Source organism: Globicephala melas, chromosome 11, assembly GCF_963455315.2.
Source record: "Globicephala melas chromosome 11, mGloMel1.2, whole genome shotgun sequence".
NCBI lineage: Eukaryota > Metazoa > Chordata > Mammalia > Artiodactyla > Delphinidae > Globicephala > Globicephala melas.
Genome location: NC_083324.2, coordinates 30,834,050 through 30,854,743, shown reverse-complemented (window position 1 = coordinate 30,854,743; position 20,694 = coordinate 30,834,050). Strand labels below are relative to the sequence as shown.

The following is a 20,694-nucleotide window of genomic DNA, read 5'->3' as shown; positions in this document are numbered from 1 at the left end:
CCAGGTTGACCAGAGACACAGGTACTGGGGCTGGCTCACAACTGGGAAACCACTGGGTTTGGTAGCAGTTCAAAAAAGTGACACACCCAATCCTATAAGCTCTGATTTTTGGCCCAATACCAGCCTCGCCTCATACTGCAAAGTGCTAAAGCCAAATCCACCAGGAAGGCAAGCAGGTAACACGTTGCCATGCACTCACCACGTGCCATGTACTGTGCTCAGCATTGCAGCCGTATTTCATGAAATCCTTACAATAGACTGAGGAGATGGGTACTCTTGAGACCCCTTTTTACAGATGAAGAAGCTGAGGCTCCAAGGGGTCATGTAATTTTTCCAGATCCCACAGCCAGCAAAGAAAGGCTCTAGAGTCTGAGCCAAGCTGCTTGACCAGTTTTCTCTCCACTGTGCCACCCGCAACACTCTGGCATTTTATCTATCAGTTCTTAAGAGAATTACAACTGCTATACTGTATGAAAATAGACTTAGGTGAGGTCACATCATGCATGAATTCAGAGTCATCTGAGCATTTAGAAGAAAGAGATCAACCAGAATGGTGGGCTGAATCTGGGCACTCCCTGCACTTCATCTCCTATCCTTTTCCCAAACCCAGGGTGCCAGGGGGCACCACCAAGTCATTTTACAGAGAGAGGACATAGCACAGGTACCTGGGCTCAAAGAGCTCTGCTCCCGTGACAGCCCACCTGGTGCTCCGAGGCTGCCCTCCATCCCCCACACCTCCTCCCTGCACTGCACCCAGCTCAGCAGCAGGTGAAAAAGAAAAGAAACCGTCTTACTTCTCAGCTGTGCCTGTGCCATTGGGAAGGGAACTCGGGCGCAGTGTTGCTGGGTCCTCACTCCACCAGAGTTCCAGACTAGCAAGGAGGGCCGCCTCCAAGGGCGGTTCCTAAAGCCCTGGGGATGAAACGTGCCACCAAGTGAGGCAGCTCCACATTCCTGTTTATTCTGGTATCAATAAAAAGGAACTGTTACTATAGTAACGGGTATTGCACTTGGTACTTCGCCACTTCCCTGATGTGGAACACCGTGTCCAGGCCACATGCCGGGGAGGCACAAATAAATACTGATTTTGTCAGACTGTTGAGGAATAAGAACGCGCCAAGCTTTGTTCTGAGCGACCTAGCTCATGTAGAGGCATTTCCCTTGTTTCTAATGGGAGAGTCAGCAAGAATGCATTCTGGTATTTCCCTGATCGAGAGGGAGCCAAGCTTCCTGCCGCAGTGTTCAACTCTTCAGGAGAAAATGGCTCTCAGTGCAAAAGGAGGGGAAACTATGCTGGGTCAGGTCCAGGGCATCCACTTATGGGCCAGAAACTCCATCCATGTTATTTACACGTTACCCTGAACTTCATCTGAACATCAGACAGGAACCAACAGGACGTTGCACAGGAGAGAGCGGGGCAGTAGAAGCTGACCGGCTCTGGGCCAGGCTGGTCCTCGTGTAATTCCCTGCTCAGCTTGGGCACCAGCCCCTTTGGCAGCCAGTTAACACCCCTGAGCCTTGGTTTCTGTGTTTGTCAAATGTGGAGAACAGGGTGATTGAGAGGAAACACAGACGATATGACATTTGTGAAAGCATGTAGTCAATGCTCAGCAAGTAGGACTCTTCCTACAGAGAGAGCTGGACTCAGTGTGATCAGAGGGCAGGGCCCCAGCATGCAGCACTGTGCTTGGCAGAATCTGTGTTCCATAGATCTTGGTTCAATAAGTCAATGTGTGAGTCTGAAAATAAAGAAAGTGTGTAGATGCTGAAGGCCAACATGGGTACTTACAGATAACAAAGGCATTCTCCTAATTTCAGAATCAGTGTTCACCTGAAAACGTGGAAGTGTTTTCTGGCTTTTGCTGTCATTCTTAATCCTCTAGCAAGGAAGCTGGCATCTACCAGTTAAACTTGGCCCTCTTCCCACCTTTACTGCCTCGTGAAGAGTCTTGGTTGGCTGGGAAGTGATTAGGCCCAGGACATACATCAAGTATGAATGCAGGCATTAAAAATGCAATTTTGCTTCTATAAATATATTAGCAAACTGAATTCAACAACACATAAAAAGGACCATACTCCATTATCAAGCTGGATTCATTCCAGGGTCACAAGGATGGTTCAACATACACAAATCAATCAATGTGGTACACCATATCAACGAAAGACAAGAACCATATGATCATTTCAATAGATGCAGAAAAAGCATTTGATAAAATTGAACATCCATTCATGGTAAAAACTCTCGCCGAAGTGGGTATAGAGGGAACATATCTCAATAATAAAAGCCATTTATGACAAACCCACAGCCGATATAATACTCAACAGTGAAAAGCTGAAAGCTTTCCCATTAAATTCTGGAACAAGAGAAGGATGCCCACTCTCACCACTTCTATTCAACACAGTATTGGAAGTTCTAGCCATGACACTCTGATGAGAAAAAGCAATAAAAGGTATTCAAATCAGAAGGGAAGAGATAAAATTGTCGTTATATGCAGATGACTTGATACTCTATATAGAAGACCCTAAATACTCCACACAAAAACTATTAGAACTGATAAATGAATTCATCAAGGTAACAGGATACAAGATTAACATACAGAAACCTGTTGAATTTCTTTACACTAACAATGAAATATCAGAAAGGGAAAGATTAAAAAAATCTAATTTAAAATCGCATAAAATAAAAAGAGACCTGGGAACAAACCTAACCAAGGAGGTGAAAGACTTATAGGCTTAGAACTATAAAACATTAATAAAGGGAATCAAGATGATTCAAAGAAATGGAAATATGTCCCATGCTCTTGGATTAGTAGAATTAATATTCTTAAAATGTCCATACTACCCAAAGCAATCTACAGATTTTTTTTTCTATTTTTTAGCCGCACTGCATATGAGGGATCTTAGTTCCCTGACCAGGGATTGACCCCGTGCCCCCTGCAGTGGAAGTGCAGAGTCTTAACCACTGGACCACCAGGGAAGTCCAGCAGTCTACAGATTTGATGTGATCCATATCAAATTACCCATGACCTTTTTCACAGAACAAGAACAAATAATCCTAAAATGTATATGAAACAGCAAAAGACCCAGAATTGCCAAAACACTCCTGAGGAAAAAGAACAAAGCTGGAGGCATAACTCTCCCAATACTACAAAGCTGCAATAATCAAAACAGCATGGTATTGGCACAAAAACAGACATATGGATCCATGGAACAGAATAGAGAGCCCAGAAATAAACCCACACACCTATGGACAATTAATCTTCAACAAAAGAGGCAAGAATATACAATGGGGAGATGACAGTCTCTTCAGCAAGTGGTGTTGGGATAGCTGGACAGCCGCACGTAAAGCAATGAAGTTAGAACACTCCCTCACACCATGCACAAAAATAAACTCAAGCTTAAAGACTTAAACACAAGACATGACACCATAAAACACCAAAAAACTCACAGAAAAAAACAGACAAAATGTTCTCTGACATAAATTGTAGCAATATTTTCTTAGATTAGTCTCCTGAGGCAAAAGAAAAGCAGAATCAAGATGGCAGAGGAGTAGGACGTGGAGCTCATGTATTCCCACAGATACATCAAATATACATCTACAAGGGCTTCCCTGGTGGTGCATTGGTTGAGAGTCTGCCTGCCGATGCAGGGGACGCAGGTTCGTGCCCCGGTCCGGGAGGATCCCGCATGCCGCGGAGCGGCTGGGCCCGTGAGCCATGGCCGCTGAGCCTGTGCATCTGGAGCCTGTGCTCTGCAACGGGAGAGGCCATGGCAGTGAGAGGCCCGCGTACTGCAAAAAAAAAAAAAAATACATCTACAAGCGGAATGATTCGCACAGAACATCTACTGAATGCTGGCAGAAGATCTCTGACTTCCGAAAGGGCAAGAAAACCTCTAATGTAACCAGGTAGGACAAAAGAAAAAAGAAAGAAAGAAAAAAAAAAGAGGGAAAGGAATCAGAATGGGACCTGTACCCCAGGGAGGGAGCTGAGAAGGAGGAAATGTTCCCGCACCCTGGTAAGTCCCCTCACCAGCGGGGAGATCAACCTGGATGGAGGGGGAGCCTCGGAGGAGAGCACAGCAACCGGTTTGTGGAAGGCAAGATGGAGAGTGACCTGCACAGATGGTCAGTATCACTGCCCTGCACCCCGCAGCCTGAGACACTTGTCTGCCGCTGTGGGCAGGGTTTGGGTGCTGAAGCTTGGGCTTTGGAGGTCAGACTCAGGGAGAGGACTGGGGTTGGCTGCATGGAGACAGCTTGAAGAGGCTGGAGTGTGGAAACTGAGGGTGCACTCGGAAGAAGCCTGGGCCCTCCAGAGAGGCAAGCCATCATGTTGGAGGGCATGTGAGAACAGGGGCAGGACTGCCATAGGAGCTTCTTTCCCTGTGATCACTCTCTCAGGCAATAGGACACTACCTACCTGAGCTCTGGAGGTGGGTGCAAGCTGCCACCACCTGTGTGGTGGGTTCCAGAGGTGGGCATGGCCATGGCCGCTGCTAAGAGACCTGCAAGTGGGCTCTGGTCACTGTTCCTGCTGTCCTGGGAGGGCACGGGCTGCTGCCACCGCCGCTAGAACAGCCGGAGCAGGTGCTAGGAGACCCAGAAGCAGGCACTAGTCACTGCCCTTGCCGTCTGGGGAGTGTGCATGGGTGGCAAAGAGGCGTCAACCACTGCCTCTGCTGTCTCAGGAGTGTGTGGGCCATCGTTACTGCTGGGAGACATGGGAGTGGGTGCCAGCTGCTGCCCCTACTGTCCCAGGGGCATGCAGGCCACTGACACCTCTGGGAGACCTGCACACAGGTGCCAATCACCACCTCCACAGTACCGGGAGTGTGCATGGGGCCGCTGCACCTACACACCCCAGATCAAGGGGATAACAGCCAGCACATACTGAGGAAAGAGGCATCAAGCATCCAAACTAAAAGCAGCCCCTCGATTCCAGACAAGATGGTGGAGTAGAAGGAGCTGAGCTCACCTCCTCTCATGAAAACACCAAAATCACAAAAAACTGCTGAACAACCATTGACAAAAAAGACTGGAACCTACCAAAACACATATGTTACATCCAAGGACAAAGAAGCAGCCACAATAAGACAGTAGAAGGGGCACTTCCGTGATAAAATGAAATCCCATGCCCATCAGGTGGGCAACCCACAAACTGAAAAATAATTATATTTCAGAGGTTCACCCACAGGAGTGAGAGTTCTGAGCCCCATGTCAGGCTCCCCAGCCGGAGGGTCTGGCATTGGGAGGAGGAGCCCCCAGAGCATTTGGCTTTGAAGGCCAACAGGACTTGAATGCAGGAGCTCCACAGGACTGGGGAAAACACATACTCCACTCTCGGAGGGTGCACACAAGATTTTATGTGCACTGGGACCCAGCACAAAGCAGTGACTTCACTGGCCCCTGGGCTAGACCTACCTGTGGGTCTTGGAGTGTCTCTTGGGGAGGCGGGGGTTGGCTGTGGCTCACTGTGGGGGCAAGGACACTGGTGGCAGAGGCCAAAGGAATATTAATCAGCATGAGCTCTCCCAGAGGTTGCCATTTTGGCACTGAGACCTGGCCTCACCCAACAACCTGCAGGCTCCAGTGTTGGGATGCCTCAGGCCAAACCACCAGCAGGGGGGTAACACAGCCCCACCCATCAGTAGACAGGCTGCTTAAAGTTGTACTGAGCTCACAGGCACCGCTAAATATACCCTTTGACACAGTCCTGCCCACAAGAGGGACAAGACCCAGCTCCACCCACCAGTGGGCAGGCACCAGTCCCTCCTACCAGGAAGCTTGCAGGAAGCCCCTGCGCCAACCTCACACACCAGGGGCCAGACACCAGCAGCAAGAGGAACTACGATCCTGCAGGCTGGAAAGGAGACCACAAACACAGAAAGTTTGACAAAATGAGACAGCAGAGAAATTTTATATATATATATAGAGAGAGAGAGAGAGAGAGAGAGAGAGAGAGAGAGAGAGAGAGAGAGAGAGAGACTGCTATATCAAAAGCTCATGGTAAAAAAAAAAAAAAAAAAAGCTCATGGTAAGCACAAACCAAAAATCTACAAGAGATACACACACAAAAAAAGAAAAAGCAATCCAAGCACAACACTAAAGATAGTCATCAAATCACAAGAGAACAAAAGAGGGAGAAAAAAGACCTACAAAAATAAATCCAGAACAATTAACAAAATGGCTATAAGAACATACATATCGATAATTACCTTAAATGTAAAGGGATTAAATGCTCCAACCAAAAGACGTAGACTAGCGGAATGGATACAAAAACAAAACCTGTGTATATGCTGTCTACAACATACCCACTTCATATCTAGGGACACATACATACTAAAAGTGAGGGGATGGAAAAAGGTATTCCATGCAAATGGAAATCAAAAGAGAGCTGGAGTAGCAATACTCATATCAGACAAAACAGACTTTAAAATAAAGACTGTTACATGAGACAAGGAAGGACACTACATAACGATCAAGGGATCAATCCAAGAAGAAGATATAACAATTAGTAAACATATATGCACCCAACACAGGAGCACCTCAATATATAACACAAATGCTAACAGCCATAAAAGGAGAAATTGACAATAACACAATAATAGTGGGGGACTTTAATAACCCACTTACATCAATGAACAGATCATCCAGACAACCAATAAGGACACATAGGCCTTAAATGACACATTAGACCAGATGGACATAATTGATATTTATAGAACATTCCATCCAAAAGGTGAAGAATACACATTCTTCCCAAGTGCACATGGAATGATCTCCAGGATTGATCACATGCTGGGCCACAAAGCAAGTCTCAGTAAATTTAAGAAGATTGAACTCATATCAAGCATCTTTTCCAACTACAATGCTTTGAGATTAGAAATCAATTACAGGAAGAAAAACTGTAAAAAACACAAACACATGGAGGCAAAACAACATGCTACTAAACAACCAATGGATCACTGAAGAAATAAAGAGGAAATAAAAAAATACCTAGAGACAAATGAAAGCATGATGATCCAAAACCTATGGGAAGCAACAAAATCAGTTCTAAGAGGGAAGTGTATATCAATACAATCTTACCTCAGGAAATAAGAAAAATCTCAAACAAACAACCTAACCTTACACCTAAAGCAACTAAAGAAAGAAGAACAAACAAAACCCAAAGTTAGTAGAAGGAAAGAAATCATAAACATCAGAGCAGAAATAAATGAAATAGAGATAAAGAAAACAATAGAAAAGATCAATGAAACCAAAAGCTGGTTCTTTGAGAAGATAAAGAAAATTGATAAACTTTCAGCCAGACTCATCAAGAAAAAAATCAATAAAATTAGAAATCAATAAGGAGAAGTTACAACTGACACCACAGAAATACAAAGGATAAGGGACTACTACAAGCAACTATATGCCAATAAAACGGACAACCTAGAAGAAATGGACAAATTCTTAGAAAGATACAACCTTCCAAGACTGAACCAGGAAGAAATAGAAAATATGAACAGACCAATCACAAGTACTGAACTTGAAACAGTGACTTACAAACTTCCAACAAACAAAATCCAGGACTAGGTGGCTTCATCACAGGCAAATTCTATCAAACATTTAGAGAATAGTTAACACCTATCCTTCTAAAACTCTTCCAAAAAAATTGCAGAGGAACACTCCCAAACTCATTCTATGAGGCCACCATCACCCTGATAGCAAAACCACACAAAGATATCACTGATGAACATACACTCAAGAATCCTCAACAAAATACTAGCAAACCAAATCCAACAACACATTAAAAGGATCATACACCATGATCAAGTGGGATTTTTCACAGGGTTGCAAGGATTCTTCAATATCTGAAAATCAATCAGTGTGGTACATACACCACATTAAGAAACTGAAGAATAAAAACCGTATGATCATCTCAATAGATGCAAAAAAAGCTTTTGACAAAATTCAACCCCCATTAATGATAAAAAAAAGTTGGAATAGAGGGAAGTTACCTCAACGTAATAAAGGCCATATATGACAAACCCACAGCTAACATCCTTCTCATTGGTGGAAAGCTGAAAGCATTTCCTTAAGGTTAGGAACAAGGCAAGGATGTCCACTGTCACCACATTTATTCAACATAGTTTTGGAAGTCATAGCCATGGCAATCAGAGAAGAAAAAGAAACAAAAGGAATCCAAATTGGAAAAGAATAAATAAAATTGCTACTGTTTGCAGATGACATGATACTATTTACTATTTAGAAAATCCTAAAGATGCTACCAGAAAAGTACTAGAGCTCATCAATGAATTTGGTAAAGTTGCAGGGTACAAAATTAATACACAGAAATCTCTTGCATTCCTATACAGTAACAACAAAAGATCAGAAAGAGAAATTAAGGAAACAATCCCATTTACAATCACATCAAAAAGAATAAAATACCTAGGAATAAAGCTACCTAAGGAGACAAAAGACCTGTACTCTGAAAACTATATGACATTGATGAAAGAAATAAAAGATGACACAAATAGATGGAAGGATATCCTGTGTTTCTGGATTGGAAGACTCAACATTGTCAAAATGACTGTACTACCCAAGGCAATCTACAGATTTGGTGCAATCCCTATCAAATTACCAATGGCATTTTTCAGAGAACTAGAACAAAAAATTTTTTAATTTATATGGAAACACAAAAAGATCCTGAATAGCATAAGCAATCCTGAGAAAGAAAAATGAAGCTGGAGGAATCAGACTCCCTGACTTCAGACTATATCACAAAGCTACAATTATCAAAATTTTATGGTACTGGCAAAAAATCCAGAAATGTAGATCAGTGGAACAGGACAGAAAGCCCAGAAATAAGCCCCATGCACCTATGGTCAATTAATCTACTTCAAAGGAGGCAAGAATATACAGTGGAGAAAAGACAGTCTCTTCAACAAGTGGTGCTGGGAAAACTGGACAGCTACATGAAAAGAATGAAATTAGAACATAACACCATATACGAAAATAAATTCAGAATGGATCAAAGACCTAAATGTAAGGCTGGATACTATCAAACTCTTAGAGGAAAACATAGGCAGAACACTCTTTGCCAGAAATCACAGCAATATCATTTTTGATTCACCTCCTGGAGTAATGACAATAAAAACAAAAATAAACAAATGGGACCTAATTAAACTTAAAAGCTTCTGCACAGCAAAGGAAACCATAAACAAAATGAAAAAGACAACCCACAGAATGGGAGAAAATATTTGCAAACAAAGCAACCAACAAGGTATTAGTCTCCAAAATATACAAACAGTTCATGCAGCTCTATGTCAAAAAAACAAACAACCCGATCATAAAATGGGCAGAAGATCTCAGTAGACATTTCTCCGAAAAAGATATACAGATGGCCAAAAAGCATATGAAAAGATGCTCAACATTACTAATTTTTAGACAAATGCAAATCAAAACTACAATGAGCTATCACTTCACACCGGTCAGAGTGGCCACCATCAAAAAGTCTACAAACAATAAATGCTGGAGAGGGTGTGGAGAAAAGGAAACCCTCCTACACTGTTGGGGGGAATGTAAATTGATACAGCCACTATGGAGAACAGTATGGAGGTTCTTTGAAAAACTAAAAATAGAAATACCATATGATCTAGCAATCCCACTCCTGGGCATATATCCGGAGAAAAACAGAATTCAAAAAGATACACGCACCCCAGTGTTCACTGCAGCACTATTTACAGCAGCCGAGACATGGAAACAACCTAAATGTCCATTGACAGAGAAATGGATAAAGAAGATGTGGTACATATAGACAATGGAATACTACTCAGCCATAAAAAAGAATGAAATAATACCATTTGCAGGAACATGGATGGACCTAGAGATTGTCATACTGAGTGAAGTAAGTCAGACACAGAAAGACAAATATATGATACCACTTATATGTGGAATCTAAAAAAAAGGGTACAAACAAACTTATATACAAAACAGAAGTAGAGTCACAAATGTAGAAAACAAACTTATGGTTACCAGGGGATGGGGGTGGGAGGGATAAACTGGGAGCTTGGGATTGACATATACACACTACTATACATAAAATAGATAATTAATAAGAACCTGCTGTATAGCACAGGGAACTCTTCTCAATAGTCTGTGATGGCCTATATGGGAAAAAATCTAAAAAAAAAAAGAGTGGATATATGTATATGTATAACTGATTCACTTTGCTGTACACCCGAAAGTAACACAACATTGCAAATCATCTGTACTCCAATAAAAATTAAAAAAAAAAAAAAAGAGTGAAATGTTGCCATTTGCAGCCACATGGATGGTCCTAGAGATTATCATACTAAGTGAAGTAAGTCAGACAGGGAAAGAGCAGTATTATATTTGGGTTGGCCAAAAAGTTCATTTGGGTTTTTCCTATGATGTTACAGAAAACCCAAATGAGCTTTTTGGGCAACCCAATATTGTTGGGTTAAATGTGGAATCTAAAAAGTAATACAAATGGACTTATTTACATAACAGAAACAGACTCACAGACACAGAAAAGAAAATTATGGTTACCAAAGAATGAGGTGGGGTGGGGGGACAAATTAGGAGTATGGGATTAAGAGATACACACTACTATATTTAAAATGGATAAACAATAAGGATTTACTGTATAGCACATGGAACTACATTCAATATCTTATAATAACTTATAATGGAAAAGAATCTGAAAAAGAATAGATTTATGTGTACATGTATTCAGCCATATTATATATATAACTGAATCACTTTGCTGTACACCTAAAACTAACACAGTATTGTAAATAAACTCTAAAAATGCAGTTTTGATCCTCTCTGGCCTATGTTATTCATTTAACCAACATTTATTGAGTACCTACTGTGTTCCTGGCACTGTTCCCAGTGTAAATGAGACAGTATCCCTGTGCTCAGGTAACCTACTTTCAAGGTGGGGTTCAGACAGAAAAATAAGGAGACGGACAAGAAAATGTAGAGCTGCAATGAACACTGTGATGAAAGCAAGACTGGGCAAGGCGCAAGGGAGGGACTGGGAACTTAGGTAGGGTGGACAGTGGGGAGGCGACATTTTAGGGAGGCTGGAATGGTGAGGAGGAGAGCATTCCAGAGAGTGGGAAGAGCTAGTGGAAAGGCCCCAGCGAGGGAAGGAGCTGGGCATGATGGAAGGAGGCCGGTGGGGTGGAGTGCGGGGTATGAGGGAGATAGAAGGAAGAAGGGGCAGGCAGGTCTGCATGACCTGGGAGCTGTGGCCAAGCCCCCCATTCTGGAGCCACTTCAATTTGCAGGGTCCCAAATCCTCGAGTTGTTTCTCCTTCCTAATTGTTTCTCTTAATGTACTTTGAATGGTGCCTCCCGCAGCTCCCCATCCTGCTGTGGCTTAACTTCACTGAATTCTGATGGTGGAAGACCGCAACCGAATTCTTGTCAAGCACTCTTCACTGCCTCTGGTCCCCACCCACGTGTTGTCCTGCTGTGCAAATGACTAGTACTTGGGGCATGTCCCAGGGCCCACAGTGGCTTGTCTGAACCAATCCCAGTGTCCTCTGACAGGTGGAGGAACAAGACGGATCCTTGGGCGGGAGGACTCTGCTCACCACCTGAGGCAGACAGACCCCACAGTCGCTCTCACTCCAGAGAAGCAGACTCTCAGTCCTCATACCAGCCATGTCCTCCATCCCCACTTTGTGTTCCCTTTCTTGGAAGATTCTGATGGCAGCCCCAGAGCAATAGAGAGCCAAGGAGAGCTGGGCAGGAACCCCGCAAGGTTGGGTGCCATTTTCCCCAGGCAGCTGGGACTCACTGTACTTCTTCCACTAAAGCTCTTCTCATGGTCCAACCTGTGCACAAACCCACCAGCCTCACCCACCAGACCGCCAGCCTGAGGGCCGGGGCCTCACCTTATTCCTCTTAGTATTCCTGTCCCAGTAGCAAGGTGCTCAATAACTAGTATTGACTTGCAGACACCAAAGATGTTGATGTCCCTGAGCTTGTGACAGCATCATCTTGCTGTGTCTGTGCACGTGTGTGAGCACGTGTGTGTGCGTGTAACTGTATATGAGGTCAAGCCACCATTTCTCAAGCCATACCCCATCAGTAAGAAATTATGCTACGGCCCATAATGGGATGCCATCAATAGCACATCTATTTATTACCCTAAAAAGATGTCTTCTACATGTTTGGTGAAAAATCAAAGAGCAAAATCGTATATAGTCTGATTCCTCTACCCTTTTTTTCCAAGATAAAAAAGTTAGTATATGCAGAGAGAACCAATCTGGAGGCGTATACACTGAAATGTTAATGGAAGTCAGTTCTAGACCAACGTATCTAGCCTTCAGTCGGAATGAGGGTTAAAATGGAATTACTGGGTCATGTTTCTGGATCACTGTATTAGAATCTATGAGGGAGGGGCCTAGGCGTCTGGAATTTTAACATGTCCCCAGGGGATCTGCTTACATTTAGGAGTCTGAGCACCACTATTCTACAGCAGAACATTACAGGCCTTTATCCTTTGTCCCAATATTTCGGTAACGTTTGTAGCTTAAAAAAAAAAAAAAAAAAAGCATACATTTCTTTTGTTATCAGAACAAAACAATAAAGGTGAAAAATATGGGAAAGAGCAACCTTTTCCAACCAACCATAGTTAAAAGTCACATCTGGTTCAGTCATGTACATTTTGCATATTGGAAAATAGAGGCCTTTTGGCCAAATGAGGCTTTTAAGAGTTTACTCCAGGTAATGGCCAAATTCAACCCCAGTTCCTGCCTCCTGCCTTGGTCTGTGTGGCTTTTGACGGAGGCCCTCCCATTCTCCCATAAGGAAGGACTCTGGACTGCAGGGGCCTGAGGATCCGAATTTTTGCTCAGCCCCTGGAGGAATGAAAGGGGATCCTGGAGGCTGAGCACACCTGTCCCACACTCCCCTCCTGCCCCTCTGAAGTTCGTTTTCTTGGGAGCTAGAGGAGCTAAAAAGAAGGGGGTAGTGAAGACCAGGAGAGGCATTCATGTGTGGAAGCTGAGGAATTTTCCTGTAGCTATAGTGGGCTAGGGCTGCAGCTTGCATTAAAAAACTCCAAAAACCTCTTTTCCTTTAATTTTTGCTCCCCCTTTCTCCCAGCTGACAGGCACCTGCAGCAGCTTATCTGGGCCTACAAACATCAGACAAGAAGTTTCCATGGCAACTCCAAACTTCCTCCTCAGCCCTGTATTCAGTCTAAATCTCCAAGGCCCCTTTTCAAGGCCTCAATGAGGTTTCTGAGAAGCCACCCACAAAATAGCCTTAGGATCCAACCTTCCCCCACCCCCAACATGCTCTTTTCAAAGGACATGGCAGGAGAAGCTGTACTGGCAAGAAAACTTGTCATGGGATCCGTGGAGAGATTATAAAAGGAATGAGCGTTGCCTTTACAACGAGTTTGAACCAGGAAGAATTTACCCGGTGGAGGGATTTCAAGCATGGAAACAGGAAAGTGCAAGGGAGTGGGGAAGAACCAAGAGTCTTATTTCAGAAAGCTGGCTCTCAACTCAGCTGCAGTCAGGCATGGTTAATCTGGTCTCTTAGCTGCAGAAGGACCTGGGGTGCCCCCAACCTCCAGCATATTTTAATTCACTTGTAGCTAGACAAAATATGGACAGTAGATCGAGGCACGGGGAAAGGGATGTGAGTATGTGAGTGGGTGTGTGTAGAGGGGAACCTGGGCAGACCATGGCTTGTCAAGCCAAGCAAACTTCCATAATGCCTGGCAGTGGGGCTGCCAAATGTAGCTAACAAAAAGGCAGCATGTCCCTGCATGTAAATCAGTGAAGTTAGAACACGCCCTCACACCATGCACAAAAATAAACTCAAAATGGCTTGAAGACTTAAACATAAGACATGACACCGTAAAACTCCTAGAAGAGAGCATACGCAAAACATTCTCTGACACAAATCGTACCAATGTTTTCTTAGGTCAGTCTCGCAAAGCAATAGAAATAAAGACAAAACTAAACAAATGAGGGACCTAATTAAACTTAAAAGCTTTTGCACAGCAAAGGAAACCATAAAAAAAGGGAAAGACAACCTACAGAATGGGAGAAAATATTTGCCAGTGATGCAGCTGTCAAAAGCTTAATCTCCAAAATATACAAACAGCTCATACAACAACAAAATAAACAACCCAGTTGAAAACTGGGCAGAAGATCTAAGACATTTCTCCAAAGAAGACATACAGATGGCCAGTAGGCACATGAAAAGATGTGCAGCGTCACTAATTATTAGAGAAATGCAAATCAAATCTACAATGAGGTATCACCTCACACTGGTCAGAATGGCCATCATCAAAAAGCCTACAAATAACAAATGCTGGAGAGGGTGTGGAGAAAAGGGAACCCTCTTACACTGTTGGTGGGAATGTAAGTTGGTGCAGCTACTATGGAAAATAGTATGGAGGTTCCTCAGGAAACTAAAAATAGAATACCATATGATTCAGCAATCCCACTCCTGGGCATGTATCCAAACAAAACTATAATTCAAAAAGATACATGTATCCCTATGTTCATAGCAGCACTATTCACAGTAGCCAGGACCTGGAAACAACCTAAATGTCCATCAAGAGATGAATGGATAAAGAAGATGTGGTACATTTATACAATGGAATACTACTTAGCCATAAAAAGAACAAAATAATGCCATTTGCAGCAACACGGATGCAACTAGAGATGATCATACTAAGTGAAGTAAGTCAGAAAGAGAAAGACAAATACCATATGATATCGCTTATATGTGGAACCTAAAATATGACACAAATGAACCTATCTACAAAACAGAAACAGACTCACAGACATAGAGAACAGACTTGTGGTTGCCAAGTGGGAGGGGTGGAGAGGGAGGGATGGACTGGTAGTTTGGGGTTAGTAGATGCAAACTATTACATATAGAATGGATAAACAAGGTCCTACTGTATAGTACAGGGAACTATATCCAATCTCCTGGGATAAACCATAATGGAAAAGAATATAAAAAAGAGTGTATATATGGGTTAAAAAAAAAGAAAAAAAATCAGCATGTCCAGTTAAATTTGAACTTCAGATAAGCAACGAATAGTTTTTTAGCATAAGCATACCCATATAATATTTGAGACACACTTACACTAAAATAATATTCATTGTGTATCTGAGATTCAAATTTAACTATTTTATCTGGCATCCCTACTTGGCAGGCAGCAATGGAAGCTATGACCACCCTTCTGGGTGCAGAGAAGCACAGTTGCTGATGCCCACAGGCACCTGGGGAGGTGTCCCTCAGTCCATGCTGCAGAGAGATGCTTCCCTCCCTAGCAGGAACCTGGGCTGAGCTCCAGGTAGGAAACGAGCGTCAGGTGGACCTTTACTACAGCACTGCATAGCTTACCAGGCATGGCCAAGCATGAGTTATTCCCCAGAGGTGACCCTTTCATCTTAGCGGTTAAGAACATGGGCTCTGGTGTCAACCCAGATACCGATCCTGGCTCCACTGTTGGGTAGCTAGGTGACCTTCAACTTCCTGTTTCCTCGTCTCTAAAATGGGGCATTCTTTTGAGGAATAAAGGAGGTATGACATGGGAAGCCCTTCACACAGTGCCTGCCACAGCGTCAGTGTTCCAAAGTGGTAGCTGTTATCTCAGTAACCCATTTAAAAACAGTAAGATTTTTATGCAAGTGAAAAAAAATGGGATTAAAAATTAGTCAGTACAATCTCAGCAATGTGAACCACACAACCCCACACAAGTCTCGCACAGCAAAACTGGAAGGAGACCTCCCCTGATATTACCAGTGGTGCTCATGGTGAGTGCGATTACGGGTAAGGCTTCCCCCTCTTCAGTCTCCATTTTCCAGAACATTCATGATGAACATGTATTACTTTAATACTAAGAAATTATTTTAAAGTAACTTGGAATGAAAAATTTTCTCGAAGCATTGTATTACTTGTTGCATGCTTCCAGGCTACTGTAAATGAACATGGCTGCCGTCTTGGGTTTGATTCTATAATCCCATCCTTGGGGGCTTCTAAAAGAAGGAGGCTCTTGCCTCTTTCAGTAAATGGCCCAGCTGGCTCCTCACCCCACTCTTACTTCTTGCTCTTCCTTGTGTGAGACAAGCCAGAGTAGTGGCTGCAGAGGCACATGGCCCTGGGTTTGGATCTCAGCTCCACCCTTGACTGGCTGTGTGACCTTAGACAAGTCAAGTTACCTTCTGAGGCTCCGTTTCCTCATGTTTTAAAATAGAGGTTAATAGTACTTACCTCCCTGAGAGGAGGGACTTATCCATTTAATTTATCAGCACATCCCTGTGCCTCGCATAGGGCTTAGTGCATAATAGTGGTCAACAATATTGGTTAAATGAATAAATGAATGAAGTTGATGAGAAGACAGATCTACAGTATTTGTCAGAGAGAGTGGCAATAGCTAGTGACCAGCAATCATTTGCCATTATTACTATTCTCAGAAGACGGGCAGACTTCGCATAGATGGACCAAAGTTTGAACGTGCTTTCTACATGTTAGTGGGATAGAAGAGTTCCTGTAGCAGGACCCTGGGCACGCTGCTTGAGCTCTCTGAGCCTCAGTGTCCTCATCTATGAAATGGGGATGACAATCAGCAGTGACTTTGAAGGATTGTGAAGACTGAGTCAGTAGCACAGTGCAAGCGGTCCCTCCATGAGGCGCCAGTAACCAGCCTCTGCTGCCTTCCTGACTTACAGCTGTGTGTGGTACAGTTGCCGGGCAAGCATGTGGCCCGTGGAACGACTCTGGTATGTCTGCTATTCTGGCTGTGTTGCGAGTGGAAAATGTGACTGTTTGAGGAAGCCTCACAGCTGCAGTTCCAGGTTGAGGGAACACAGGATCTTCAAGTTAGAGATACCCTATTCTCAGTGAGAAGAAAGGAACTGGATAGGGACACCTAGGAAGAGTGTTTTGTAGGGACATTTCTGGAGCTGAGGTTTGAAATCAGCCTCTTCGAATTATCGAGCTCCTCGCTTCCTGCCTGCCCTGGCTCAGCCAAGGTTTAAGGTACCCCGCTCCAGGAAGGCGCCGCCAGTCCTGAAGTCTTGCCTAGACCGTGCTTTTGGACTTAGAGAACCGTTGTTTCAAAGCTCCCAAGCAGTAACTCCGCGGCGGGATCTCCCCGGGGCGGGGCCAACCTAAGGAAGAAACGCCAATCGGTCCCAGAGCCGACTACGCGCGGGCGGCGGGCGAGCCCCGCTCCTGCAGGCCCGCGGCCAGCCGCTCCGGCTCGCCTAGCGCTTTCGGCTGCAGGCGTCAGTGGGCAGGACTACCGGGTGGGGTAGGTTCCTTGCCCAAGGCAGAGGTTAGCTTGCCTCGGGAGCCCAAGGCCCTTGAGGTTTTCTAATCACACACCCCCAGCTGGCAGGGAGCCGGCAGGAGACCGATTTTCACCCCCTCTGAACGTCTCTCTCCAAGCACAGAGTCCGGAAGGAAGCACCCCAGATGCTTACTGCGGGCATGATTTTTCTTCTTTCTACATCCCTGTACGTACCAAATTATTTTCACACTGGCCCTATATTACTTTCGTTTCATTTTCCTAAATAAACAAACTATTGTCCAGAGTAGAAAAGTAGTATGTGCTTACTGCAAATGAGTAAAAAGACAAATTAAAAAAACACTTATCCAACTCGCATCCTCGAAAACAATCACCAGGCGTTTCTTTCCAAATCGTTTTCTCCTTAAATGCATACCTATAGAAAACCCGTTCCTCACCTTCCTGTAACTTGTTCCCCCCTCGCCCTTTCCCCTCACTGGACATTGGAAGTCCTTCACCAGCGGGCTTGCGCTTCTTTACGCCTCACCGCGCGCTACCAGTCTTACCCATGTCCGTTCTCCCACGCCTACCAATGCCTCCTTCCCCCACTTTGTGTGAGTCTCTGCTTAAGGGGCTGGCCAGGAGGTGGAAGCTTGCGGGACTTTTGTAGTCAGGGAACACTGAGTGTGCGTATGTGCGCGCGCACCGCAAGTGCATACAAAGGAATAAAGCAATATATCTAATAAGGGTAGATCCCCAAAAGGACGAATGTAGGAAGGAAAGAAGGAATGAAAGTAAGGAAAGAAGAAAAAAAGTAATTAAAAAGAATGGAAGAACGGAGGATGGAAGGAAAGGAAAGGAGGAAAGCAGACCAGTAAAGAAGGACCGAGGCGCCCTGCTAGCCAGGGGCTGAGGGCAGTGCTCCCGCCATGCCCTCCTCGCGCTCTCCCGGAGGCGGGGGGCCGGGTAGACTTGCCCCCACTTACCGGACCTGAGCAGCACGGCCCGGTAGAGGCCGGTGGCCTCGCTGGGCCCCCGGACCCGCTCGCTCAGCCTCTGCGCCATGCGCCGGTGCACGGGTCTGCGGAGCCGGCACTGCAGGCTGGGAGCGCACCGTGGAGTGCAGTCCCGGGTCGGAGCGCAGTCCCGGGTCGGAGCGCCTCCGTGACGGTGACGCTGCCCGAGAACCAAACCCCGCCGCGGATCAGGTTACAGTGGCTGCCAGAGGGCCAGGCCCAGAGGCGCCCGCGGGGGAGGGACAGGGGCAGGGACCAGGTAGGTATCCCTGCCCAGGCAGTAGACTGGGCGCGGGTAAGCGTCTGGCATGAGGACTCCTAGCTTCAGGGTTCCAGGGCCAAGGTGAGAACCCGGTGTCCTGATTTCCAGCCTCGGTCTCCTACCTACTCTTCTCTATTTCCCTGGCCGCTGGCCTTGTTGAATGCTACAAGCGGGTGTGGGGTTCTGAAGTGCCACCCCTGGGATCAGGTCCAGCGCCACTAATTAATAGCTGTGTGACCCTACGATTTAGTTATCCATTCTCACAGAGCCTCAGTTTTCTCATCTGTAAAATGGGGATAACCATGGTACTCATCTCTCAGGTATGAGGGTAACCAACACATTATCTCTATCTCTAAGCACAGTGGCTAGCACAGAACACTATATATTGGTATTTTTTTGAAAAGTGTTCCAAGGCATCCTGTGGTGGGTGACACTGAGAAGCGGGGGCTTTGCTGGGGGAAGAAAGTTAGGATGGGAAGCCCGTGGGATTCCACAAGACTGATTTCTCTGGCTTTGTGAAATTCCTTTAACATCCAGAAATGGGAGGACCAACCAAGAGTCTAAAGGTGGAGGGGCAAAGTCAAGCAGATAGTTTGGAAAATATAAGAAAACAACAACTTTGATTATCTACCCTGTGTCTGGTGCTGTGCTAAGTTTCTTCTAAAACAAAAACTAATGTTCATGTGCTTTATGTCCTATTTTGTTTCATCTTCACAATCCTATGAATTAGGGCCTATTAGTTTTCCAATTTACAGAAGAGGAAACAGGCTCAGAGAGGTTAAGCAGTTTATCTGAGGTCACACAGTGTGGAGCTGTCATACAAACTCAGATGGTCTGACCTCAGAAATGGGCCACTCTGTTGCCGCTCCGTTATCTTATTTACTCTTCACGAAAACACTGAAAGGTAAGTATGTTAACATGAATGTAGGAATCCCATCCAAGATACCACCTTACAGATGATGTAGTTGAGACTCAGGGAGGTGAGGTGGCTTGCTCATGCTCAAAGAGCTAGTTAGAGGAATCAACACCCAGTTCAGTTCTCCACCCATAAAACCAATGCCCCTGAAATCTATAGACTGCTCTCCACACACACTGCCAGCGCCCCCCGGAGCTGTCCAGGGTACTGGATGGCCTCTGTTTAAGGCTGTGTCTGTGGATCAGTCTTGAGCTGGCTGCCGGGGCCTTGGCCACACAGTACCACCTCCCTCTGCCTCTGTGTCCTCTCCAGCCTTGATGCCACCTAGGCCAGCTGCCAACCAAGTTGTCTCTGGCTCTCTCTTGAGCACTGCCCAGGCCCAGCTTCTGCTCTGACTCAGAGGTCCCTGTCATCACACAGAATCCCAAGGACCAAAGTGACACACTTTGATCTTTGGATACCTCAGTCCTTGGCCAGACTGATCATGTTTCTTATCAACAACCAGCCACCACGAGTGCCAGGCACCATGCCAGACATTTGGCATTCACTAGCTCATATCCATTCTTCAAAGGATGAAATTATATCTAATGTACCATTCATCTCATTTAACCCACTCTTTGATCAAGCATGGTTATGCCCCTTCTAGAGATGAGGAAAATAAGGCTCAAGTGACTTGCCCAAGATCACATAACTAGTTAGTAGTGGAGAAGGAATTTGAACCCAGATGGTGCCAAAGCTTTTACTGCAGGAGGAAAACCAAGCCAGCTATTGAACAAGGTGCGGGTTTAGGAAAATTATGACCGAGGAATGTGCTTTGACAGAGCATTACCAAAAGATTAACTCTGGTTGCATCCCCAAGGAATTCTAGGCGGGTCTGACTTACCTGATCCATTTAGTCTCTGCTTCTCATTTTCATTATGAAATATGGCCCCAGGAGAGTATTCTTTCTGTGAACAGAAAGAAAGTAGATGGAGGTGAGGACCCTCTGTTCCTTGCCAGGGGGAGGAGTGAAGAGATATTCAGAGTGACCCTGGCCAGGGTCAAAGTCCTCTCCAGAGAAACAAAGTACTATAGTCCTTGGAGTGTGAGTGTGAGTGTGAGTGTGAGTGTGTGTGTGCATCATTTGTGAGGCTCATGCTCTTTTTTTTAAATGACTATTTTTTAGAACAGTTTTAGATTTAGAGAAAAATCGAGAAGATAGTAGAGAGAGTTCCT

The 20,694-nt window shown here is 44.8% G+C and overlaps 1 protein-coding gene across 5 annotated transcripts in view; it reads right to left on the bottom strand.

Moving 5' to 3' along the window:
• Positions 1-20,694, bottom strand: part of FAM107A (family with sequence similarity 107 member A) — a 79,664-nt gene that overhangs the window by 17,801 nt on the left and 41,169 nt on the right. The window contains exon 2 of one of the 5 annotated variants that reach the window (XM_060308462.2): positions 20,363-20,426. The exons of 1 other annotated variant lie outside the window; for it this stretch is intronic. In XM_060308462.2, coding sequence (XP_060164445.1) covers positions 20,363-20,426 — 64 coding nt within the window. 3 more of the 5 variants (XM_030867568.2, XM_030867569.2, XM_060308463.2) reach the window with 3 other exon arrangements.